At 48.3% G+C, this 27200-nt stretch overlaps 1 protein-coding gene across 1 annotated transcript in view; it reads right to left on the bottom strand.

The window, feature by feature from the left end:
- Positions 1–1453: 1453 nt before the first annotated feature.
- Positions 1454–27200, bottom strand: part of Syx1A (Syntaxin 1A) — a 55665-nt gene continuing 29918 nt past the window's right edge. Inside the window, exon 10 of the mRNA XM_055062566.2 lies at positions 1454–10108. Within this exon, the coding sequence (XP_054918541.1) occupies positions 10025–10108 (84 nt within the window). The 3' untranslated portion in view covers positions 1454–10024. The remainder of the gene's footprint in view (positions 10109–27200) is intronic.

Here is a 27200-nt window from a genome sequence, read left to right as displayed (position 1 = left end):
GAATCGAGAAGATCAAAAGGGAGCAAAGGAAACGCGCACAGCCACTCTGACGACATCACTCCGCCGGTCTGGTTGTGCACGCATCGGTAAGCGCGGGCTCTGAGAAGAAAATAACGCTACCGTCGCGTCGACTCGGTCGTTCCTTCCGAAAGGAAGCAAAAGACGAAAATGACCGGGCGTGTCATACAGCGCACGCCCACTGACAACGATGCCGAAGAGAATACGACGCGGTGAATGACGCTAACGAAAAAAAAAAAAAAAAGACCTACAGGCACCACGCCGGGCGCGTCAGATCGCTGAAGAATTATTGGGTCGTCAAGCAACAATGGGCTGGGGGGGGGGGGAGGATTATTGGGTAATAGGTAAATTACGCGAGTTTAATGAGGGTTCGGGTGGGTGAGTGGGGGGAAGGGCTGTTCGCGTCGTTATTACTGTCGTCATCGGTTTGTTGAACACATCACATACGCCATCGAATGTGTATGGCTTATCGCCTTTCCTCCTATCACGATAAACGCGTCAGAATTAATGACGTCGAAACAAAGAGGGATAAGTAAATGTAGGCAACGGAGTGGAATCACTCATTGAACTCTGAAAGTGCAGAGAGAGATAGATAGAAACAAAAGAAACAATGCCGCGTGAAAGACGTTGATATAGTTGAAACTCTGTCGCGCCAGTTTTTTTTATTGTTATTGTCATTATTATTATTATTATTTGTGGCTACGCAGAATGTTTGTAAGCTATAGCGGCTCGTCCAGTCAGATTAGACTTTCGGACTTTATGGCACGACGCTGTTCCTCCTACGTCGTGACTTGCATTTTTTTTTTTTACGAAAGCCCAAGATGGCGCCACGAGTGGAACCGGAAATGTCACAGCGCGTATAACCTTCAATGTAAGAGCTCTGCTTACGCGACAGATTTCCACGGAGTGAAAAGATGTCGACGACAGGGCAAACCACGAGCGGCGATCACGAGCACCGAACTTAAACGATCTGCGCATTTTTCTGCGCCCGCCGAAGGTCGCCGTTCCTATTTCACGGAGCCCAATCAAAGCCCACTCCGCAGTCACGGTAAATGACAGCTGGAACGGATTCAATGCGTCCCCGCCGCTGCTCGACGCTTTATCTCTCGCAGCTCGCACGATCGATGGTGGCCAGCAGATCGCAAGAATACGATGTGCAACAACACCTCGGTGCCAAAGACGCGAGTCTCGACCCTATCGGTTTTGCACACGCCGTCGACGGTACGCACCACACTGATCGTGACGGGAGTTACGTGAGGTAGCATGACATCGATTTCGTTATACTACCAAGCGCGTCCGGTATACGTACGGACCCCCGTAGCTCCAGCCATAAACGCAGCCGTGTAGAAAGGGGAACCGGATCGGACGCCGGGTATCACGACTCTATTATATCCGTAATTATAATGTCATGAGTTTGGCTAAATGAATAATTACATTATTTTTTTTTTTGCGACAGAACTGTACCTGCGTTACCGGACCTCCGCGATGCACGGCTTTCATCGAATATAAAAGAAAGGGAAAGAAAGGGAAAAAAATGGCTGAAGACGGGAGCATCGTTTTTTGATTTTAATCCAAAACATAAATCTGACACCTGCGACAAACTAAGCCAGTGCGAGCGAATCACGCTTGCGTCACACTCTCCGCCGGAAAGGCCGAACAACGAGCAAAGCGGGGAAGCTCCGAGGTAGGGAGGAAGGAGGAGGCCATATATTGCTTGTGACGCGCCCGCGGCGTGTCGTGTATTTTGAAGAGCAGAGCGTTCTCTTTCCTTCCACTACCGGTCACGTGACCGCTCCCATGTATATATATATATGTTTTTTTTCATCGTACATTATGTATAAGGAGAACAAGTACGTGTATATTCTATGTATATGTATTTATATATTTATAGTATAGTCGGTATAGAGTACAAGAACGACAACCGAAACACGAGGCAGTCCACTTGCGGATGAGAACTTGGCGCCCGGGAATTAAAAAAGGAGAAGAAAAACAGAGAAACGGAAAACAACGCAGCAACAGCAGTAGCGGGCGCGCGGTACGCTTAGTCATCACATTTAGCACCATGTCGCAAAACGAAGCGAAGGCTATGCGGGAGACCAGAATACATAGCGGCAGCAGGCAATCAATGGCGGGGAAAAGGGATCAATCGCAGGCGGCCGAACACCAATCAGCCGAACGCTGTGACGCACGGAATTATCCTCCTCTCGGGCAACGTTTCTTCTTCCTTTTTTATTTTTTAAATCTCTTCGCGGGCCTTTGACGTGGCCTCCGACATACTCTGCACGCGCAACGCGGCCTGATCTCGGAGGCAATGACCCTAACAGAAAGCCAGTGGCGGAAAGTATACGACACGGCTACAACCTCGTATGCAGGCTCCACCCAACGAATAAGCGGTGACGTCTTACAGAAGCGTGAAATATGCAACGTCGCCCCGTCGCCGAATTCCTTGCCCCGGTGCACGACCATCGTATTCACCGCGAGTACTGTTCACTGGTCTACAGTACTGTTGTTATTGTTGTTATTATTATTATTTGTTTAATAACTGAAATCACGTTCAAAACTGGGGGTGGGCATCCGTAACGTGATGAGCCTATGGGAATTGCATGCGCGTTGCAGAAGTATTAAAGTCTGCCAGCGCTTCATCATTAGACGACAGCGCAAGTGCAACAACGCATGTTGCTCGAGCAGACGCAGCAAACAAACACAGTGCGTTGACGGTGAAATAGTCGATACACTGCCGATGTTTACACGAAACGCGTTTAGACAGGAAGTGGCCAGTTTATGCGCACTCTTGCAGAACTTCTCTAGAAAAAGCGGGGAAAAGAAAAAAGCGTAAGCAGATGGGACGAGAGATATCTTCGAGTCGTGGAACAGCTTCCGCGTCAAAAGTTGAGACGCTGGACAACAGACACAGTTGCCGACCACTGCAGCCGCAGTTCTCGCGCAACACGTGATTAACGATGAACTTGACGACTTTCAACAGGAACGGCTGCTTTCACCACGCCGTGGTAGTCATTCTAACAAACTTATAGGACACGGTTGCGCTTGAGCGCGCGCGACGCCAATTGTCCAGCACTCTTAAAGTAATGTACCCGTAGTTCTGAAATGTCCACGCCTGTGCGAGGTTCAATGCCACACAAGTGCGAATGACGCTTGGGAATTTCGCTCCTATCGGTTACAACACAAGCTGGAACCCAATGACGTCGTAAGTGACGTCGTTTATGACATCGCCATCCTTGCTTCCCACGTCTTTCTTTTGTTTAACCTCTCCGCAAGTTTGGTGCGCGTACCGAGCAAGGAATCGCAGCGACGGAGACGGTTGTCGTACGGTACAAGCAGTGAAGAAAGAGGAATCCAGCAAAGGAAAGGGAATTGGTGAGGCGAGATTGAAAGCGATGGGCGTGTACGGATAATCTACCTTCCTTTTATTGTCATTATTATTTTACTGCGACGTCTATGTCGACGCCGCTGGCAGTATTGGCTTGTTTTTTTGTTGTTGTTGTTTGATGAGACGACGGCTGTCCTCGGCTCCCCGGCGCCCGTCGATCGGTGCGCCGGTCACGGGGTCGAAGGCGGTCGGCGACCGCTCGCGTGTTTCAAGGGCATCGGGATCGGGGTCAAAGTGAACGCGCGGTTGGTGGTGGTGTACCCAAAAAAGAAAAAGAAAAGCGACGACGCAGCGCGCGATCCACTGGATGCGCGGAATCCCAGATAGCAGCACTCTTTGCGCACGGACGTGTATCACAACGGCGGCTGATAAACGCACCAGTAAAGCGTGCGTTTTGTTAATTATTGACAATAAAGTAACGATAACAGAAGTTAAACGTAAGACACGTCTCAAAGTACAGTGTGACAGAGATCGACAGCCCAGACACCCACTGTGCAGTTCTCACAGCTCCATACGTACAGCGTTCAGCCCCTTCTGCGTGGATGACGTGCCTCGCGACCTTGAAGCCTCTGTCAAAAAAAAAAAAAAAAAAAGAGTACTGAGGCCAGTCTACCGCTGACGTACGTCTGTCGCTCTGGCACTCCCCGATGTTAAGGGTGTGAGAATCGCTGGAGTAACTTTGCAGCAACCAAAGATGCAGCTACAGCCGCACTCCACTCAATGACCGGATCACACACGACTGCAGTGGCTTCGCAACTTTTTGACGAAGGCTGTACATTAGCACACAACGAAAGAACGCCCGACTTGCGCTCCAAGCCAGCGCGTATGCGCGGCCTCCGTGATTCGCGCGCAGTCGGTCATGCGCGGTGACGAAACGGCTCGAGCACAATGTGCGCTAAAGCTTTATATATATATAATCCCCTTTGCTCTATAACGTTTCCTGCCGTTGGTAAATGCGCATACTTGACTCGGTATATCAGCTCGGTCACAGCAGTAACATGCGGCAACATGGCAGGGGGTGGAGACGTGTTCCTTTGTTTGGTGTGCCAGTTACACACGTTGACAAGTCGTCGGACTTCTCATGCCCTTTCCTTCCATCTTGCTAAAACCGGTAGTGTTTTTTTCACCGCACCTTCGTGCGCTTTTTCGGGGAGAATTTCGCCGGTCGGTTTCCGCGTGCAAATGCCCGTACGTCTTCCCGAGTTATGGCAGAAGCTGTCCCTGACAATCCTTGTTTTACCTGAGACGGCGGAAACTTTCGGCATATGGTTATGCGGCGTTATCGTTGGCGTCAAGCCAGTTTTATGACGTTGCTACGAGGTAACTGCGTACGTTCGTCGCTGTACAACGAGCACATGCGCAGTTTGCCACAGGTACATTATTTGCGGCCGGCCGTGTACCAGGTGCTGTGTGTCTTAATATTCCAAGACGTCTGTGTCGGCTAGGCGACCAAAATCGAACGCCTTGTAGCACGCACTGATGAATACTAGCTCACACGAACCCAAAAGGCAGTGTTTTCTTTTTTTATTCTTTAGTCCGACGACATCTGCACTCCAGCGTCGACTGTTTCGTGGCAAATATAAGAGATTACCTCACTCGGCGCTTTGTTTGTTACGTCTGTCTTATGGTGGACTCCGAGATTAGGTGGCGCGCGCGAACGACACTGCGCGCTTTGCAGATCTCGGATGCCATGCGCCAAGAGCCTTCCGCATTAGTTCCTCATTCGACGACGTGCCTGTGCGATTCTGTTCGTAGTACTCCATCCCGTGATGTCTTTGGTTACAAATGAACAAGCAGAAGCTCATCGTTCCCCTTATCTTTTCGTTTTTTTAAGACACACGTTATCCGAGCACAGACAACGGGAAGCAATCTGAACTTTTATGCTGGCCTCTATACTGATGCCGGCATGTAACTGTTCTCAGCCAAGTGAACACAAACGGCGAATGAAACTCGATGAAACACTCATTCCTAAATGTTCCTCTGCGTCACAATGTCACAATATCGAAAAAAAATTTTTAAAGTAAACGATGTGAGCGAACGCCTTCTAATGCGGAACCGAAAACCTGCCGTTCGTCAAAAGGCCCAGAACAAAAATGAGAAGAGCATTCTGGAGAGCAAGTATTGCGCAACAATGCTGCTGCCATACATTGTGAGTTCGACAGGACGCAGTTACGGCGACTGCGTTATACACTTTCGATGTTCTTCCAGCCTGCCAAGTTAGCCGGCCGAGCAATTGAGAAAAAAAAGTGGGGGAGAGCACAGAGACCGCGCCAGCACGAGGCACGACGGTATTTGGTGCCACTGAACTAGCGTGGAAGGATTCGCGCGACGAACAAAAGCATTAACGCACAAGTCGGGTTTGCTGTCTTTGTTAGAGCTACAGAAGAATAGTACCGTCGTATCTAGTAGCGCGCTTTAACAACCTTAAAAAACGAGGCGTACAGGTCGGACGACTTGCATTACCTCTGTGTTCGTGACTTATCTGATCAGCACCCAAATCAGCCCGTGCGTCAAGTGTGCCACCTGGAATTCCGAGAGCGTCAGCAGTGCAGCCACTGTCACCTATAGAACGTGCGCTGCGAACGCGGCTGTACGGTTAGAGGGCGTCGACGACACGAGACACGCAAGGTCCCTTTAGATAGAGACACGCACACATAGACACACGCGACGTGGCACTTCGGCACCACGTGATTGTTGTCGACAAAGAACGGTCCCCCGTCGTCACAGCCTCTCTTTCGACCGTCCTGTTCGGTGTAGGCAGAATTAGCTGGCAGTCCGCTTTCCGGGTCGTCTCTGTTTCATGTATGTATGTACAAACTACCCCGCATCACCGCACGGCGTCGCCACGATCGCCAGCGCTAAAGTGCACACACTGGTTCAACACCATCGCTGAGGATACGACACGATTCTATTAACGGAAGGCATTGAATCCCCCCCCCCCCTCCTTCCCCAGGGAACGGCGACGTATGAAGCTGTGCTGTCACCTCCGGGGCTCAGCGGGAATGACGGGAGAGAAATAGGCACCAGGCATCGGTGTTAAACGTTCCACCAGTCGCCTCGCTTGAATGTCGCTGAATGTCTGTAACGGCACGCAGATCGAAGTTTGCTGCCAAGCTGCCATGGTCTGGCACGAAAGCGTAATACACGTCAAAGCACGCGTCGTTGGTCGTTTCGTATTGCTCTTTTTTTTTTTTTTTTTCACGTGCGATGCAACAGTGAAAGTACCTGACATTAAGCGGTGTAGACCAGTGGCGAGAATGAAGTAAAAGAAGAAAGAAAAAAAGAGAGAAAGAAAAACCAGAAATAAAAACAAGTACAACTTAATCCAAGTCAAGCTTAATACACGGGGCAGACGAGATTCTGTTCCATTATTCCCGGAAGAACGAACGTGGCCTCCTATCTCCGTAAGCAGCGTGAGGCTACAGCAGTGCGGCGAATGAATAACGGTGTTGTGTAACATTTCAGGAGCGTCGCAGGTCTTCTCTCCGTCGCACCTTACAATGCTTTTCCTCTTCACATTGTTTCTCATCATATATAGCGCGCGTCGTATTACCTTCAAACAGCTCGTGGCGGAGGAAAAGAGACGTTTTCAGCGCCAAGCCGACCGACATCTCGCTATATGATATGTGTCACTTAAGGACAGGTTACGTGACGTCATAACCATACCATCGTCGCAATGTAAGTGGGACAGGATTGTTACTTCAACGTCATCATCATCATCATCGGTCTGTTTATGTCCACTGTAGGACAAAGGCCTCTCCCATACGATCTCCAATTACCCTTGTCTATAGCGACAGCTCATTCCATCTGATGGCTGCACATTTCCTCATTTAACCACACCAACCTGCCCCCCTTATGGCGCTTGTAATTACAAAGTCATCACTTCGAGCGTGAAGCCGCGTCCCAGTAATATGACCTAATTATAGTTCGGGTCACTTGCCGCCGACCAGCTGCGCGCTTCCGGTAGGACACACCGACGCCACGAGGTCAAATTGGCGATCTATCACTCTTAGCGCGCATTGACTGGCTAAGCCAGTGGAGAGGACATGCCCGTCACTTCAACAAGGCGTCGTGCAAGACAACACGCCACACTGAAGTAAGTATGTCTCCCGTAAATTATGAATCGACAGTGTTTCGGCCTGCTGGTTATCGACTCGCAGTGCGCCAGAAGGAAAACCTTTCGCGGTATTCGTTTGCGTATAGGTTGTCTTTGTTTCGTCGGGCGCTGTCAAGTGAACGATCGGTCGAGATTGTTAATTCACTGATGTTTAGGCTTCATTCGCCCGCATATCTTGCTGCCACGGAGATGCGCGCCACGTCGGGGCGACAGCACAGCACTCACGCTCTCGCCACCTTTTCCCGATGAAGCGGAACTCCGCGCCAGACAGAAAAAAAAAAGCGAAGAAAGAAAAGAGCACGCTACGCATCTTCTACACTCGAGGAGCACACAGAGAAAGACCCGTTAACCCGATCACACGCAACACAGACACACCGTACGAGACGCGCGCGTTTCGTTTCTTGTTCGTCCCCGGGTAAAGGGGAGGGGAGAATGAGGGAGGGCAGTGGGGGGGTGGGGGGAGGGGAGGGAACATGCTTATTGCCAGCACTTAAGTGGAAAAAAATCACAGCGACCGCCATTCGCGCCGATGTCGACCGAGAGAGCGTTAACAGCGAGAGCGCGGCGGATGTTGCCTCTATACATAGACACGCGGTGTGTGGGCTTTATACGGGGAGTGAAAAAAGTTTTGAATTCACGAACCGGCCGGTGGGGGTCGAGTGTCGATTGAAATGCGCTATAAGCGGTACGACTCAACCGGCGCTGACACGTGCTGATGAAAGCCAGAAGCTGAACCCTACAAAACTATACAGCGAGTGTACGTTATCGCTTTTGCTATCTCGACAGATTTCACGCGCCTGCGATCAGCGTTTGCTTATCCCTTTATATGGATATATATATGTATATAGTATACCGAGATACGTGAACAACACATAAGAGCGAGATAGAGAAAACATCAACGGAATTCTGCGAATGGCTTGTTACAATGCGTCGGGTTAGATATTTAGAATGAGCACAAACGTGTTGTCGCGGATAGCCACTATATGTTATAGAAGCCAAGACGATGTCTCGTTTTCGAACTACACTTCTGCACATACATATATTTATATATATATATATTTCATTCTTTCCCTCTTGAATAACAGCGTTTCGGTTCAGATGTCAAACATAAACGGGTGCGCAAACAGCATCGGAAGCGGCAAAGAGAACTACAGCGCGATGCTTCATGTAGATTTCAACAGTGCACATCTTTGCGAGTACAGTGCACAGGCTGCAAGGTCTGCGGGCCCACCCGCAGCCTTACACATTCTTTCTTATACACACAGCGGAGAGGTTGGTTCAGCCATTTCGTTTTCTTTTAACTATCTCCCGCCACATCTAGTAGCGTTTTGGGCGCGCTCGGCCCTGAAAGCCACGATGTTGACGACGAGGACGCCAACCACAAGTGCACCGTGGCCGCGAAGAACATAAAATGAAATTAAAAGTGAGAACCAACGGCTTAACAAACACGCAATCTCACTACCCAATCTCCGAGCGTCGTCTGTCTCGCCGGAAGCTTTCTCTCTCTCGTTTTGTTTTTATAAACAGCACCTCGCAGCAAATATATATATTTATATGTTCCGCGTTTAGCGCTTGCGATCCTTCCGTACTACAGACAAAGCTGCAGGAATATTACGTGCGCGTATCTGCCCGTCTCCGTCAGTGCTATTCTTTTGTTTCCTGCTCGCGAGATGTGGCACACACGATATATGTATATATACGACAGACACCGAGCCGCTCGCAGGAGCACACCAAGAAGCAGCGACGAAGTGCTGCGACACAAAGCCACGCGCAGGTCTCTATTACCCCCGCACCTCTAGCTGCAGTCCAGAAGAAACGCCTAGTATAACGTCGAGAAAAAAGAAACCAAGGTAATAAAAGAAAAGAAAACCCCGAGTTGCTCTCCGTCCGTTCTTCACCGCTACCGCAGTTCCGGTGTGACCGGCCTATAAATGTATACATCAGGCGCGTGCGGCGTGGCGTGCAGCATCCTCCCTTCCTAAATACCTGGGCGCCGCGCCTCGTGGCACGCACAGAGGCACGGTCGTTTTTAACGTACGCGGCCAGTTTCACAGAGCGCGCGCGCACACACACACACACAACCACGCGCAGTGCGGCGGGTAGGAGGAGAACGCGCCGAACGAGCGGAGTCAAAACTCGTGGTAGATACCGCGTGCGGAACGGGGGGACAGCGGCAGCGTTGTGGCGCACCGGAAGAAGGGAACAGCGCGAACTTCGTCGCCGCCGCCCGCAGTCCACGTCCTGTCGTGTGTCCCTGTGCCCTGGCCGTCGCTGGGTGCGGGGAGGGGTGGTGGTGGTGGTTGTTGACGTCCGTGTTGTTGCACGGTGGCGGGTCTCTCCCCCTCCTCCTCCGCCTCCTCTCCGCAAGGCTGCTGGGTCGTCGTCGGTCGGGTGGTGGCCTGTGCCGCGCGGGCACCTCTCTGGGCGGACAGTGCGGCGAGAGCGCTGGAGAAGGTGGGGAAGCGGGGCGCGCTGTTCCTGGCGGCAGGCGGGGCCTGTCCTTAGGACAAGCCGAGCCAGCTGCCCAGTGTGGACACCAGGATGATCACCAGGATCACCACACAGATCAGGATCATGATCTTCTTCTGCGGATGGGCAAGAAAAAGAAAGAAAGAAAGAGAAAACGCGGCGACGACAGGCACTCAGCAGGATGCTAAGGCTCGCCGAGTGTGCACAGTGACGCGGTTATGTGGCTTTATTAGCCAATTCGACGCGTTAGCAGCGAAGGACGTCTTCCAGCCTCCAGTTAAAGGTCTTTATACACAGGTATACGAGCGTTGCGAAGCAATGAGAACAGTGCGCAGGAAAACTAGTGGCGACAGTGTTCGCCAACAATACCATACTGATCAACACACGGCAGTGAGCATACAGATGCAAGCAAAAAGGTGGGGGAAAAATTTAAAAAGAAGAAAAGAAGAAAGAAAAGACACTGCATACGCTATCTGGCAGAGCGGTGCCGTCCTCTGCCCCCAACAGTTATGTCAATAACAGCGCCACGATGCCATTGGCTGATACCAGTGGAGAGGGACAACGCGCGGAACCGTCGTGGCTAGTGTGCGGGCTTTCCACGTAGCGAAAGCAAAATAAAAGGCATATTGCAGTAGCGCGAGCTGCCACAATGAAGTCGTTCTATTCCAACTGCCGCTATACGCTCCTTTTCGCGATGCCTTGCCTACATTTTGATTTGCCAAATCTTTCACAACGTTAGGTTTGGCTTCGGTACAGCGCCAAAAAGCGGCAACCACGCGGAACGCACATCCGACGGCGGCTTAGTGGCTATTGCATTTCTGAACTTTTGAACCAATGGTCGCGGTTTCGGACCCCGGCATAGGTGACCGCATTGCGATGGAGGCGGAATGCAAACACGCTCAAGTGTGTGTTAAATAAGCCCACAGTAGGTCAGCCGTGTCCATACGATGCGCTAAAATCAATCAATCAATCAATCAATCAATCAATCAATCAATCAATCAATCAATCAATCAATCAATCAATCAATCAATCAATCAATCAATCAATCAATCAATCAATCAATCGATTAATTAATTAATTTATTTATTTATTTATTAATTAATTAACCAAACCACCTTCGGCAAGGAGTCACCCATTTTTCGTGCACATATTTTACACATCTCGCTTACCGCTCTTTAGTTCCGTGCGAAATATGTCCCATGTTGTTACCGATTAAAGTGAACGTACCACAGCACACGCACTCCGCCCACGGTAAAAGGCTGGATGCCACACCGGAAACACGTTTGAAATACTTTCCGCGACGCTGCCATGCTCTTACATTCCCGAAAACCACCACTTTCACCTCCATACTAGACTTACATACCATCGCTGCAATGTCTCCTATGCGCGCACAAATTTTTTTACCATCGCTTTTATACGCCACGTTGTAACTGTCATAAACGTCTGGCGTTGAGCACACATCGCACACATTGCACGCTTCGCAGCGAGAAAATAGGTACCAGCGCAAGCACCAAATATCGGTTGAGTAACGCCATCAGAATCGAGATGATTCGGGTACTACGCTGAATGTTAACCGTAAAACCACTACCTTTGAAAGTGGGCTTCTCCGCGCAAAGCCTCTTACTGCTACGAAGCACGATTTAAAGGGGCACTGCAACCTTTTTTCCCCCAAGACTAAGCTTGGGAGCGAGTGCGATTCTTTTAAATGAATATACACGCATAATTTCTTTCGGGAAGAACTCATTATTGACTGCGATATAATGATAGTAATATTTAATTTCCTCATTCCTCATCAACACAACGTTTGATCTCACCTGAGGTGACGCCGATAGCAAAGCCCTGCGCCATGACGTCCCTTTCATACTTATAATGCGTACGCATTCTTTCGCGAGTACCCCACCCAATCATGCGAAAAGTTTAATGCCTTGTATCTTTACAAAAATGTGTAATTTGTGAAGTTAAGACATCCAATCGTTATTATAGTGCAAATGCATGTGACTGAAAGTTTTATAGGCGACATGGAACAATCGAAAAGAAAATAATAATGTTGATCAGAGAGAATTCTCACAGGGATACATCGGGCTCCATACAAAATGCATTGATCGGCCAACTGAGGTTTAGGGGTAGGCCCACTTAAACTGGGAATGGGCGAAGTTAACTGTGGGGGTGAGCCAACCTGAAGTATGGGGGTGGGCCAACCAAAATATGGGGCTGGGCCAACTTGAAATTTCGGCATGGGGGAACTTAAATTTGGGGGTGTGCCAACTTGAAATATGGAGGTGGGCCAACTTGAAATTTGGGGATGGGCCAACATGAAATTTGGGGGTGGCCCAACATAAATTTGGGGGCGGCCCAACTCAAATGTGGGGTTGGGCCAACTTGAAATTTTGTCATGATCAAACTTACGTTTGGGATTAGGATAACTAGAAATTTGGGGTGGGCCAACCTAAATTTTGGGATAGGCCAACTTGAAATTTGTGGTTGGGCCCACTTGAAATTTAGGAGCAGCCCAACTTAAGTTTGCAGATGGGTCAACTTGAAAGTTGGGTGTGGGCCAACTAAAATTTGGGGGTGAGCCAATTGAAACTGGGGGGGGGGGGGGGGGGGTAGGGCGTATGCTTGCGCATACTTAGATAAGTCCAGTGGAGTTTCTGCATACCTTTTTTACTTGCCCCAGCACACTTATGGTAACTCTTCGAAATTGGCGTCTGACATCGGTGCCAGAGAGCGACAAAGGAGGAGACGGGAAGGGCGGAGCGCGTTAAGAACCGCCGTTTCCCTGCTTGCTAGAATACTGGTGGGATGCGTATGCATGCGCTAACTTTTGCTCGGGAAGTAACTCATCAAGAACAATCACTAAATATCTGGTGTCTCTGGGCTGTCACTCGGGACAACGGCTTCATAAAGATATAACAGGGCTACGAAATCGGGCACGATATATATATATATATATATATATATATATATATATATATATATATATATATATATAGATTCTTTATGTGAGATAGTAGGCTTAGTGGCACATGCAGCGGAATAATATTGGGCTCGCATGTTTATGACAGCAATGTTTATGTATCACCGACGATTTCTTACCGTGTTAAAAGGTGTTGATGTGCCCCTTTAAGGTTTACTTTTAAAGAAGCTGCATATTGTGGCCTTGCGGGAAAAACGAGACGGCGTGGCGAAGAGTCAGGTAGCCACTTGCCGCGTCTACGACCCACCGAGACAGACAGTCGTCACAGAAGATGCGTTCTCGTACCGACTCGGAGGGATAATCCGGCAAGAGCAAACGAATGACACGTTTTCTGTGATCACGCCTTATTTCTCTAAGTTACGCTCATAGACGTACAAGCCTTACGAATAAATCTTGCCCTAATATGGGCATTCGACAAATTCAACAATTGCTTTTGTTGGGCGAGCTGTGTAGCTTGAGAATGGTCATAAATCATTGCTTGCCATCTTTACTTCGAAAAAAGCTCGCCGAGGGAACTCTCAGGTTGCAGAGACTGAAGATGAGGATGGCGCTATACCAGTGCAAAATAAAGCACCTCTCCTAGCTACAGGCACTATTTGGACAGCAGGAGACACTACCATCTCGAAGACAACGTTGAAGCATTCGTCTATACTTCTTGAAGCTACCTGCTGCCTTCAGTCTCTCAGTCACTGTTTTCAGTGACTGAAAGACTGAAGTCTGCACGCACCTTCGCAAATTGTGCGAGAGAGAATGGCCTATCAGGCGAGATTTGCTAGTAAACTTGAGATTTTCCTACGTGCATCGACACCAGCCGACTTTGGAAAACAAATTACTTCGCGCTGCTCGTGATGCAGTTGCTCTCTCATGCCAGAGTGAAATCCTACATGCTTGGGCCACGGAACACGTCTGGTGGCCCGCTAATATGAACTGGCGTAAGGCTGCTAGATAATAAATAAAGCGATGGAACGAAGATTGCTAGACATAACGTTAAGAAACGGAAAGAGAGTGGTTTGGATCAGAGAGAAAACGGGTATAGACGATATCCTAATTGACATCAAGAGAAAAAAAAATGGAGCTGGGCAGGTCGTGTAATGCGCAGGTTAGATAAGCGTTGGACCATTAGGGTTACAGAATCTGTACCAAAAGAAGGGAAACGCAATCGAGGACGACAGAATTAAGATTAAGTGGAGCGATGCAATTAGGAAATTCGCGGGTGCTAGTTGGAATCGGTTGGCGCAGGACAGGGATAATTGGGAATCGCAGGGGAGGCGTTCGTCCTGCAGTGGACATAAAACAGGCTGCTGCTGATGATGATGACGATGATGCATCGAAAATGCTTAACAGGAACGTACTGCCAATAATCTCCCGATATGCAGGAGAACCGTGGCAGCACATTCCAGCGAACTCGTTTAAGTTTAACAATAAACAGCGAGCCTGAACTGACAAGGTTTGAGAAGCCCGCCCCTTGAACATACAGTAAGCTATTGTAAATCATTCTTTACCAAACAAAGAATCCAGGACAAAGTTATGAGCGGCAATGGGCCACATTTACCATTATGTAAGCATTCACTATTCTCCTGAGAGGTAAGACTTCAAATATGTCACTTCGAAGTCATGCTATTCTCTATAACTTTAGCGGCTGAGATAGAAATAAGACTTGCAATGTCTAAATATCCTATTGATGCTCCCCCAGCCTAAAGGACGACTCATTTGAAGAATGGGCGTTTCTCCGCTGAAGTGCTCAAGGGTCGTCGCCTCAGAATTGAGCTCTCTCATTACGACTTAGTAAGCAGACTCTTTGATTACCTGGTCAAGAGAATTTCTGTAACATCGAGGCATAGTTAAGGCATCCGAAGAAGAGCGACAAGAAAGATTTATGTGCACAAAAAGTAGATAGACTCGCACTTAGAGACCCCGGTATGCCCTTAAGCGTTTCGAAGGCCGTCGTACAAGACTGTCCACAAAATACATTGCGTTTTCTACAAAGGTTACTAGAAGGAACTCTGGCGCTAGGGCCTACGAGAGATACAGGCATGGCGGGACAGCCAGCATGAGATTAACGTGTAATAATGGGCCGGTACACACGGATTTGCGCAAACTTCGTCCTTTTGGCTTCAAACGGCTTTGCAACTTTGAGTGTCTATCATTTCCAACGGAACATTCTGCTATAAACGCAGCAATTCGCAATAACTACACATGTGGGCGGAGGCCTCTGAGTAACGAAGTAACGAAACAAGAAACCCTGAGGCCATAAACCTCGAAAATTATAGACAAATCCATGTACTAACCATAATTTCCAAGGCAGCTGAACAATCGCAGCGCTACAGTTCCCTCTAGCAATTTTCACAGGAAGCTCTATGCTAAAATGCTAAATGTTGTGCTAAAAAGAGAGTACGGCGTACGTTGAATTGACACAGTATATTCCACTGACGTTTCGGCTGATGGACCAGCCTTCGTCAAAGTGACTTTCTATATATATATATATATATATATATATATATATATATATATATATATATATATATATATATATATATATATATATATATATATATATAGCCCTCGGGCCTTAATGCAACGCCAAAGCCACTAATTCAATTTTAATTTGAATAAAGGTGTAAATCTGTCTATAACTCACGTCCTTCCTAGGTGTAAAATAAGGGCGCAAATCCGACTACATTTACTCCGTTTTTTAAAGGCGTAGATTATATTGCAGTGCACGGCGGGTGAAGAGTGCGTGTGTGCACCTGCGTATGAACATGACTGGTGGCCAAGCGCTGCCTTTCAAAACAACGGCGCCTGTCTTCAGCGTCCGTGTATACGCCTCAATCGATGACGCAGTCTGTAGCTGTTTGTCAACGCAGCACGGCTAGGTCTCTGTGACGTCACGGATTTTAGAGGTGTTTTCGCACGTTTGGCCTATTTTGCTCCAGAGAGAAGTTGTCAAAACTCAACAGGACAAGTCTTTGGCTTCTTCAGGATGCAGTAACAGTTTTACTTTTGAATAGCTAGAAACTATACATAAGAGTCCAGAGCAGAACTGTCCAAATCCACAATGAGCATCCGCATTTACGTCTTTTCGGTTTGCCAAGCTTCCGTTCATGGTAAGAAAAACGTTTTTTTTTTTTCGTCCAACATAACATGATACCTATATAGTAGTGCCTTTCTAAATCCTGCCTCTGTAACCTGCTCAGTAATGCTTAATAAACGTTAAACCTTTAAGGACAGACATTGCAAAGCGAAGCGTTAACTCCAGAAATGTGCAGAGCCAGTAACCACCGCAATTTAACCAATATTTTTCTCTTTTCCCCGCGACAGCTATCGCGCTGGAGAAACAAAGGGGTCGTACAGCCGTGTACGCGTGTACGCGCAGTGGTCGACGTTCGTGTACGGATGTGACTGGAGTTAGGACTAAGCTCACCGCCATCTTAACTAAGCCATTGACGTCAACCGTGGTTGTTGTACGAAGTTATTAAAGTTCAATTTACAAGAAAACAAGCCGCACAGTCGACCTTCTCTCCACGCGAAATTCGAGTGAAACGTCGTAGTCAATAGCGGTGCCACACATTTCAGGCCCGGCAGGGGAGCGGTGATGACAGCATATCACGAAATGAATGCGCGCTTGCTTAGAGGTCAGCACGTTACGGGGAACCACACGCACCGCTCTGTGCCGTGCGCGCTCGTTTCGTGTTGAGCTTGTCTTTTACTGCGACGGCAATCATGCGCGCCGTCGCCGTGCTGTCAAGCTATCGACGGTGCACATGCGGACCGCGCGTTGTTAAGAATGGCCGTACGGGCCAGCTTTCAGCCCGCTGCACATGTTCCAAGCCCACCAGACAGGGAGCTCTTCCGAGTACTGCGGACGGCCGGCGGCCACGTGGCGCGCGGTCAGCTCAGGCATGTGGTACTTGGCCGCACCACCCGAGACGGAGCACAGCTCTACGAAGCCCTCGGTCGTCGACTCCGGAGCCTTTGTGTGTATGGGTTCGCACCTGTGCATTGGTACGGGGCGGCGGCAAGTTTACAATGCTTGGACGAACCTTCCCGACCATTCCTCCTCCGTCCTCGTCCGAACGATGACGTCGAACTATGACGTCAAGCGGAGAGCTTATAAGCAGCGTTTGCCGGCTGCTAGAGTGTGCTCGTGTCGTGATCGTTGTCGGGAGCTGAGTGCTCTGTCATACTAGAAATGTACTAGTGAGCTGTGTGCTCGTAAACTGTTTGCTGTATGTTAGTTTTGCGGGCTCCATATGGGAGTCGCGCCCAAGACAGCCAATGTATGTCCTGTTCAAAATGTAAATCCTGCAATTAAATCCTGCTCGCCTAGTCCTGTCGTCCCAAGTTCATCCCGACAGCTAGATCTGCCAAATCTAATAACTGAATGGCAGTGGTGAGATCCGACTACGGCTCCTAGATCGGCCTACGACTCGGGAGACAGCAACGGCAGCTGACGGACGTTGGCACATGGTGACCGACCGGCATCCTGATCAAGTTGGAGGCGACTTGAGATTGACCACCTCTTGCAACTGACTGGATACGGCGGGGAAGGACTGGTGATATGGTGCTGCTTCAGTGGGTAAGCGTTTGGTTTTGGCTGTAAGATTTACCAGGCTTCAATTTCACTGTGTTTTTGGATTTGATTCGCTGGGGATCTTTTACTTGTATTTTGATTTGCGTGGGTATGGCAACAAGTATTGTGTGACAGCAGAGCCAAAGCTTAAAGTAGCGACCATGGTCCTAATGTGTTTGACGAGAGCTGACCTGTTGTGGTTGTGTGAGGAGATAGAGGTAAACGTAGAGGAGGACTTGACGGAATCAGAAATTCGTAAGACAATTCTAGAAAGTAACAATGATTCGAAATTCATAGAACAAATGGGTAAACGAATTCTAAACAAAAGACAGGAACGGGAATCAATTAGGCAAGAACGCCAAGAGCGTGAGCAAAAACGGCAGGAGGTTGGAAAAGAAATTGCAGCAGTAGAGAAACAGATACAGGATTTGCAGCAGCTAAACGCAGGAAGTCAACAGCGGCTTGAGAAATCTGTAGGCTGGACGCAGCGTAAGTGTGAGGAAGTAGATTACAGATTTTCGTCAAAAGCCGAGGAAAGTAGTAGTACCTGTGAGAGTAGCAGCACGTTCATAAGTGAACTCGAAGTGCTAGCAGCTAACGATGCCTTAGTGGCAGCAGAGGCCGTTAAAGGCCAGAGTGAGAGCGACGAGGTGCTGTGCCAACAGAGGACTGTAGAGACAGCTAGGCCAGCTGCGAACAAATTGGCACAGTTACCGCGAGTGTGCGTCGCATCTCATGGTAGCGAGGTCGTTAGCGAGGTACAGAATACTGCGAACTTGACAGACGCGAGCACCCATGTCGAGTCAGATCTGCGTGCAGAAGTGAAGTGCGAACTGGACGATGCAGTTGAGAATAGTTCTCGGGGTGGCGAGCTCCGTAGCTCACGAGAGAACAACTGCATTGCTCAGGGATCGGTGCGGCTCTCCGCCAGTCTAGATAGCCTAGATAGGGATGATTCCGTTGTTAATCATTCGGACTGTGCGCGTGAGACAGCGATCGATACCGACGGGCTGTGTGCAGATGCACAGCGTGCGCTGGGCAATGTAGTAGAGGGCAGTTCGCAAGAGTGCGAGTTGTCTAACTCGAGTAAAGCCTGCTGCATTGTGCCAGAGTCGGTTGAGCTGTCCGCCAGTCGAGGCAAAGTGAGAGTAGATTTAACTGTAAATCACTCAGACTGTGCGGGTAAGAGACCGATCCGGGCCGACGAAATGTGTACCGGCCAGCACGAGGCGCGAGATTACGGCATGAAAGAGAGTTCGAGGAGAAAGCGCCGCAGAAAGAAGCGCCGAAAAGATCGGAATGCGGTGGCTAAAGTAGCGAAGCCAAAGACGGCGACAAGCGCGAAAAGGCAGGGCGCGAAGAAAAGACAGGTGCGGTCGTCACTGACGATGTTGACGCATCGAAAACGTTCGAGCCACCGGTCAAAGGGGGACCGAGAAGCTTGTTCTGCACGGACGCGGACAAAGGGCACGGGGCAGTCAAATTCCTCGTCGTTCCGTCGTTCTCTTCGAAGCTCAGCGTGCAGTACAAAGAAGCGCAAGGTGGCAAGACGAGACCAGGTGGGGAGTAGCGACGCGGTCAGTCGAGGTCATGTTGAAAGCGGGGCGCGAGGACGCAAATTGGCAGGAGACCGTAACGTCTTGGGGGAGCTGATAGTGAGTCAGCCCTTTTGTTGTTCCTCCGTAGCCAGAGTAGCTTTTAAACCGCGACCACCTCGGGTTCGGCTGAAAGTATGAGTCAGTCGTAAGCAATCGGGAACGGGAGGCCAAGAGCTTCCGTAGTAGTGTTGCTTTGTTTTATTTTTGAACATTTGCAGATTTTCGCGATTTGAGACTAGGATTTCTTTCAATAAGTAAGGTATGAGCTCTGTTTATGTTTTGTTTGAGAAGCTCGAGATTTGAAAGACGCGTTTAAAGTAAACCTGTAGTCTCGCGAGGTGTTCATTAATAAGTACATAGGCTTTCTTTTTTGTGTGTGTGTGAGTAACCTGTAGGTCAAGGTTATCGTTGAGAGGCCTATCGTAACGCGCGTGTGTGTTATTTAACCTTCTTTCTTTTTAGGTGTTTTTGATTTTTCTAAGGTTAAGCGCGTAGATTTTCAGTAAGTGCGTGATTTGCACTGAGAAGAGCTCTTAGGTCCATTAGCGCGTGTCCTGTGTGGACGGAAGGAAGCAGAACGTTTATGACTGGGTTGCTCGGGTGTGTCGAAGGCAGCCGTATTCTGACTTCTCTAGTACGCGTGCGAAGAGCTAGTTAGTAGAAGACACATTTGTTCGAAGGTTCCTCTGTGTTGCGTAAGTTACGCAAATTTGGTTGTTTATTTAAGGAACGTGTCCTGTGTGGATTAAAGGAACAAATGTGAGTCAGCGTGATGAAAACTTTGTATGATGCAAGCACGTGTTCGGAATAGGGACCTTAAACTTAGCGCGTCTGTGATGACGTACCTGTGGAGTTGGCCAGACGGTTCAGTGGCAGCAGTACATGACATAAGTACGCCACTGTGATAGGGTAGGAACAGGCTGTTCGCGAAGTTAGGCTGCTGAAGTTATGTTTGAGTATTGGTGTTTGAAAGGCTTCGGTTTAATTCTGCGTAAACCTTTACTCTTGTGCAGCGCGACGGTCGGGTTTGGTCGAACTCAGGAGGAACGTGAACGCTCGCTTTGGCGACACGCAATTTTGGGGCAAAATTTGGGATTCCCAGTTGAGTGACTTGCATGGAAATTGTGATAGGAGGCCTGGTGGGTTAGCAGCTGATTCCGGGCGTTTGAACGCTGAGCGGTATTGTGTTGCCGGGTCGGCTCTTCTGTGCCAGTTGTTGTAAGATGGTTGAAGGCATTCCAAGTACGCAGGGGTTGCAGAGAGCAAAGCCATCGTCTTGCTCGCCAGCCATTCTCTTCCTGCCCAGCGGTTGCCAGCACTGGCCAGGCGAGATTTTCCGGGCCATGGAGGAGCTGTTAAGAATGGCCGTACGGGCCAGCTTTCAGCCCGCTGCACATGTTCCAAGCCCACCAGACAGGGAGCTCTTCCGAGTACTGCGGACGGCCGGCGGCCACGTGGCGCGCGGTCAGCTCAGGCATGTGGTACTTGGCCGCACCACCCGAGACGGAGCACAGTTCTACGAAGCCCTCGGTCGTCGACTCCGGAGCCTTTGTGTGTATGGGTTCGCACCTGTGCATTGGCACGGGGCGGCGGCAAGTTTACAATGCTTGGACGAACCTTCCCGACCATTCCTCCTCCGTCCTCGTCCGAACGATGACGTCGAACTATGACGTCAAGCGGAGAGCTTATAAGCAGCGTTTGCCGGCTGCTAGAGTGTGCTCGTGTCGTGATCGTTGTCGGGAGCTGAGTGCTCTGTCATACTAGAAATGTACTAGTGAGCTGTGTGCTCGTAAACTGTTTGCTGTATGTTAGTTTTGCGGGCTCCATATGGGAGTCGCGCTAGTCTGCCAATGTATCTTGCTTAAACTGTTAATATGTAAATAAATCCTGTTCACCGAGTTCCTGTCTACGACCTTCATCTCCTTGAAATGGTGGCAGCGGCGAGATAGTCCGACGACTCCTACATCTGGTCGACAGCGGTAGGACCGTCCGACAAATCTAATAGCGTCGAGTGTCAAAAGGTCTTCCAAGGACGCGCAGTGCGCTGGGCTACAAAATCAATCAATCAAACAAACAAACAAACAAACAAGGAAAGCAAATGGACACTTTCGACTACTCGGGGCTCTTCGAAGGGGCCCCCTCACCATGCCACTTCGGGAATTCGGGTTATACAATGAAAGTTGTAAGACGCCATCCCGGTAGAGGATTACTGCAATGTATATATATATATATATATATATATATATATAATAGGGAGTTTCTTCAAAGTTCAGCACGTAGGACCAAACGTAACATACGCAGGAAAGAGACTACGAACTTTTTGGAAGACTTAGACTTATTTTCTAAACGTTTCCGGCTGGTGGACCAGCCGAAAACGTTTGTAAGTCTTCCAAAAAGTTCGTCGTCTCTTTCCTGCGTGTATTATATATATATATATATATATATATATATATATATATATATATATATATATATATATTCATTTTAATATTTAAAAGGGGCCTAGCAATGGCGGAGACAGAAGCAAACAAAATTTTGCGGGGCGATGGCGCAAGGCGAACTACTCTCAGCCGCCGCAACACCTCGCTCCCGTACTGCCTCGAACAGCGCCCACAAGTTATTGCTTCCAGCATCTGCGGAGGCGTTCCCTCCATGCTTCTTCCATACCAAAACTACAATGTTCATGGCCAAGGGTACTAGTATACCTGAGAGCCACGTGACGTTTACGTCACTACCCGCACCTTTTCATTTATCATTCTCGTTTCTTTTCCTGATGCGCGGAACATTTCCGGTGGTGACATGTTTGCGCGCTCTGCGTATCTGAGGGCTTCATTCAGCTTCACGGAAATGCTCGAGTTCGCGTTGCTGCTGGGTATTCTGTGACCGCACGCGACGCGTGTGACGCAGTGAGGACATCGGCGATGTCGTCCCGGACGGGTGGATGGATGTTATGAGCGTCCCCTTTGCAACGGGGCGGTGGGTTGCGCCACCAAGATCTTGCTATTATACTGCCTAATGTCCCAAGTTAAGAAAGAAAAGAAACCATTATGAACTCCTACAGGCCAATCTTCTGACCCCCCCATTGCGAACTTTGCTTTTGTACGTCTCCGTTTTTTGTCGTTTCCCTACTTTTCTTCCATCAATCTTGCAATCGCCTCTTACTAATCTCTATTGCGGACATGTTTACTTTACCCTGCTCTCGCTGAACGCAAGGGCTTCAAGGAGGCCAGTGGTGCCTAAATCGACCGCTGGGCAGATGTCTTCATATTCTAATAAAACATGCTCCATAGTTTGCCTAGCTTTACCGCAGAAAGCACATGCTGCTTCTTCCTTCTTATATCTCGCTTTATAGGTGCGTGTTCTAAGGCATCTTGATCTCGCTTCGAAAAGTAATGAGCTTCCCTGCCGGCGTCCCGGATGGATGGATGTTATGAGCGTCCCCTTTGGAACTGGGCGGTGGGTTGCGCCACTAAGCTCTTGCTATTATACTGCCTTATGTCCTACCTAGGTTAAACAATAAATAAAAAAAGAAAACACTATGAACTCCCACAACCAAATTTTATGATCCCCTATTGGGCACTGTGCTTTTGTACGTCTCCGTTCTTTGTCGTTTCCCTAGTTTTATTCCACCAATCCTCCAATCGCCTCTTACTAATCCCTATTGCAGACATGTTTACTTTCCCCTGCTCTCGCTGAACCCAAGGGCTTCAAGGAGGCCAGTGGTGCCTAAATCGACCGCTGGGCACATGTCTAGACATTCTAATAAAACATGCTCCATAGTTTCCCTAGCTTTACCGCAGCAAGCACATGCTGCTTCTTCCTTCTTGCATCTCGCTTTATAGGTGCGTGTTCTAAGGCATCCCGATCTCGCTTCGAAAAGTAATGAGCTCCCCTTTGAGTTATAAATGGTTCCTTTCCGAATTTTGTCCCTGCCGGTAAGGGCAGCGCCCCCCCCCCCCCCCCCCCCCCCCCCCCCCCCCCCCCCCCGCTGGAGACGTGTGGAAGGGAGCTTGCGCATTCGTTTAAATTTCGCGTTCTTCATCCCGTACTGCCGTAATATATTGCTTGCAGACACGATCGTCAGCGAATGACACACGCACATTGCTTGTCCATTTGCAATGTCCAGACACGGCCGGAAGTCTTTAATGGGGACCCAAATATAAGTGCAAGAGCTTTTCTTGCGATTCGATCGCTTACACGGAAACGGGGCCGTCGCGGTCGGGAATCGAACGCACAACCTCGCAAAACCTTGGCAATGCAGGATAGTTGGTATGCTTCTTTTAAATAAAATGCAGTTTCCATTCATTTGGCAGAATGTTGCTCATCACCGAATATAATCAAAAGCCAAACACCCACATTGGTTTGCCAAAACTAGCGCCTTCACGTCAGTGTGACGTCACGGATTTCAAAGTAGCGTGTATTCGGACCGCTCAGGTGCAACGTTTCGTGCAACTTCCTTGGTTTTGTTTGGGCTTCTTTAGAATATAGTGAGGAAGAACGGCAGATTGGGCGATTCGGTGGTTTTCCATTATGTGTAAAGAATAGCGCTACTCAGACACAGAAAAAAAAAAAAGTGGGACACACGGCGTTGACCTACAACTGCATTTATTGGAAGAACACGATTGTATTTTGAAGCCTTAACATCAAGCATGCGCGCACGTGCTAAATGTCAATAAAAGCAACGTCATTCCCAAAACAGTGCTTCGTGGTCGCGGGTGAGATTAGCGCGCGCCGTTGTTCACACCTGTTCAACAAGACCATTTCCTTCGAAGGTAAGGCTAGGGAAGGCCGACTAACACATCCACTACCTTCTCTCATTGTGAGAAAAGCTTCCGCCACTTCTCTTGTACAGCTATCAGTGTGCCCAAACAGGATTTTCGTGTCACCAAAGAGCGGTTTGTACTCCCATTCGAAACACCGATTTTCCAGGTTTGTAGATTTCTTGTCTAAAGAATTCTGGTGCTCAGTTAGCCTCACGTCAATGCACCATCCTGTGTGTACAATGTACGGAAGACCGCAGGATAAATGAATTTGGTAGAAGACAGCAATCTTACAGGAAATGGGCTTCTCTCCATGGTTTATTTTACAGCCTATCTTTTTCTTTTCTATTCCTTCTTTCTTTGGACAGCTGCTCCCACCTTACCCACTTTATTATGAGCTGAAAACAAGAGTTCGACAACAAATGTGGCTCCTACTTTTTTAACTCTGTGCGAGATTCAATTCTATCTCATAACGAGAAAAAGCTTTGTTAGCCTTCTGTGGCCTCATCTTCGAAGGAAATGGGGTTGTTAAACAGGGGTGAACAACGGTGTTAATCCCACCCGCGACCACGAGGCAATGCTTTGGGAAAGACAAGTGCTTTCATTGACACTGAGTAGGCGCAGGCGCGCTTGATGTAAAGGCTTCAAAAAGCAACCGTGTTTTCCCAACAAACGCAGTTGTAAGTCAGCGCCGTGTATGTCCCATTCTCTCCTCTGTGTCCTGTTTCGGTAGCGCTTTTTTTTAATATTATGGAATATAACGTAGTCCTTCACGCTCTAAGGGAAGTTTACACCCTTTGGGGCTTATCTTGTCCCCAAACAATAATCATCTGCTTTGCTTGCGTTTCCTCCCTTGAAAAACTCGGCGCTCGCTACTTTCCTGTCGAGAATGCTGTGTGAAGCTGATAATGCGCAAGTCATTTGTGACTAGGAAGTACCGGGCTCGCAGCGTTAAAGAAGGGAAATACGGCCAAGACAGATGACGATTATTGTTTGGGGACGAAACACAACCCAAAGGGTGTAAACTTTCTTTAGAGCGCAGATTCGGTGCGACATGGTGCGGGAACTTGCGGGCGGCGCACCTCCCGTCACTATGGCCTACGAGATCACAGCGTGCGCAACCCGATCTCGGAGGCCATGCTCTCACAGTATGAGCAGCCGTTACCATTCCAGCTTAGCCGGAGTACGCCTCATTAGCGTGTCATTGTACAACAGTGGCGCTATGCAGAACGTAGCAGAACGCACAGTTGCAACACGCTGGCTTGCCTGAGCGTCGCCAAACTACCCTCAAACTGCGAATTCTGGAATTGATAAATTACCATATACAGCAATCCAAACAACAAAAATATATAAAAAAGCAAAAAGAATGTCACTCAGCCACTGGAACATACCTTTAAGTGCTTCCTCTTTCGTCCCTTCTACATAAATTCTATTCGGTCACTTTATTGTATTACGCATGGAGCGAAAGAATATAAGGGTAACCGAGGGGCTCCATTTTCGTTTGTTATAGCCCCGTGAGACCAACAGACAGAAACGTCGTGTCGAGGGAGCATTCACCTCGTCAGGGTACTAAATGTAGTAGCTTTTAACGAATGCACTTTTCTTGCCCACACAGAAAAAATAAACAAAAGGAATAGAATTGAGTATAAATATGGGAAAGCATACAAAAAAATAAACATTTCTATAAAGATTTAAGATAGGAAACAATTTGGAAAATGGAAGTGGACGAAATGACAGCTGAACACACATCTTCCGCATTATCTGTGCGATGCTGTACCAACCGACCTAAAGCAGGAGCTGTCCCCCATCCACTTTCTTGAGTACTTCTGTGTGTGTACTAGATCCAGCTCTGGTAATGTTAGCCAGTGCCCCTCATCGCCATGGCAACAGATGTGGAATATCCTGTCAACTGTAGGTGTCATGTAGTGTTTTGAGAGCAGGCAACAGGCCCACTCAATATGCTAAAATGTGTCTAGAAGTGTTCCTAATAAGGTATTCTTGAAAGAACTGTTAAGAGAGCAGAAAATATACTCCCTCCCCCCAAAAGAAAAAAAAGAAAGAAAAAGACACCAACATAGTAACACATGAACAGGCACGGGCAACAACTAAATAAAATGTATATATATATATTGTATTTAATATATATGCACATATATTTTTCTTCTGGCACACAAAGAGCTATTACGGACAGCCACAATGAGGAACTGATGCAGAAAAAGAGAAAGAAAAACTTCTGGGCAAAGGAAGAGACACATAAGCCATCACACACTAAAAGCTTCAAAAAATACAGTTCCTTCAAAGAAAACAAGGGTAAGGAAAGTCACAAAGCCACATGGATTGGTCACAAATCTTTGAGTACAGTAGCAACCTTACATTGCTAGCCAAGCAGCAGCCAAGCTAAGTGTCATATAGCGACAACCACCAAAGAAAGACTTGCGCCACGGACACAAAATTACTGTCTACCTAGATCTACGCTCTTGCTAGCAGCAGAAAGAATGTAACTGAGATGGCAACTGAGATTTCCGACAAGCAGGTACATCAGGCCACTTTCTATTTTGCCAGTCACAACTGAATGCGGAGCGCACTCCAAGTGAAGGCACACTGATCACAAAAGCCTCAATTACCCTGGATTCTTTAGGAATCACGGACCTTCGCACGAGTTGTCAGGCACAGTAACGCTTAAATCCTCAGTGCTAACCACAAGCCGCAAAACCAGGCACAGAAACCGCAAGCTCATTTCACCTGCTCGCTTCACACCGAACAAGATGGCCGAGCTCACATGCTTTTGAAAGTGCTGCAATACTCTAAGCAAGGAAGCATGGTGTCCTCTGCCAGTGTTTGGACTCTGTTACAATTGTGCTTACAACCTTGGTTGCGTTGAGTCAGATGCGCGAAGTTCCCATGTGGCATTTCACAGTGGCTCGCTCTCAATGAAAGCATGCATGCAAAGTCATTGTTCCTTTCCCGTGTTCAACAGGCACAAACTGTCAACATTTAAAGTGCAAGAAACGAATGGGTAGTAAGTACACCATTTAAGGCACCAAACTAATGACATTCCTTTTCCTCAGCAAGGCTAAATGTAACTTTGCACCCGAAACAACTTAACTACTCTATGTGACAATCGTGCGGTAGTTAGCGCTTCCCCAAGATGCATAATGCCCTACAAGCTAAGAATTACAGGCCTTATTACGTGGAAAAAATAAAATAATAAGGTTTTAAAGGTCCTTTTCAAATAGCATAAAAACCGAAAGAAATCACATAGTCCACACCTTGTGTAGCATTTGTGAAGAGAAGTGTCAACAA

The sequence above is a fragment of the Dermacentor andersoni genome, chromosome 3 (assembly GCF_023375885.2).
Source record: "Dermacentor andersoni chromosome 3, qqDerAnde1_hic_scaffold, whole genome shotgun sequence".
Lineage (NCBI taxonomy): Eukaryota > Metazoa > Arthropoda > Arachnida > Ixodida > Ixodidae > Dermacentor > Dermacentor andersoni.
This window is presented reverse-complemented; position numbering and strand designations above follow the sequence as displayed.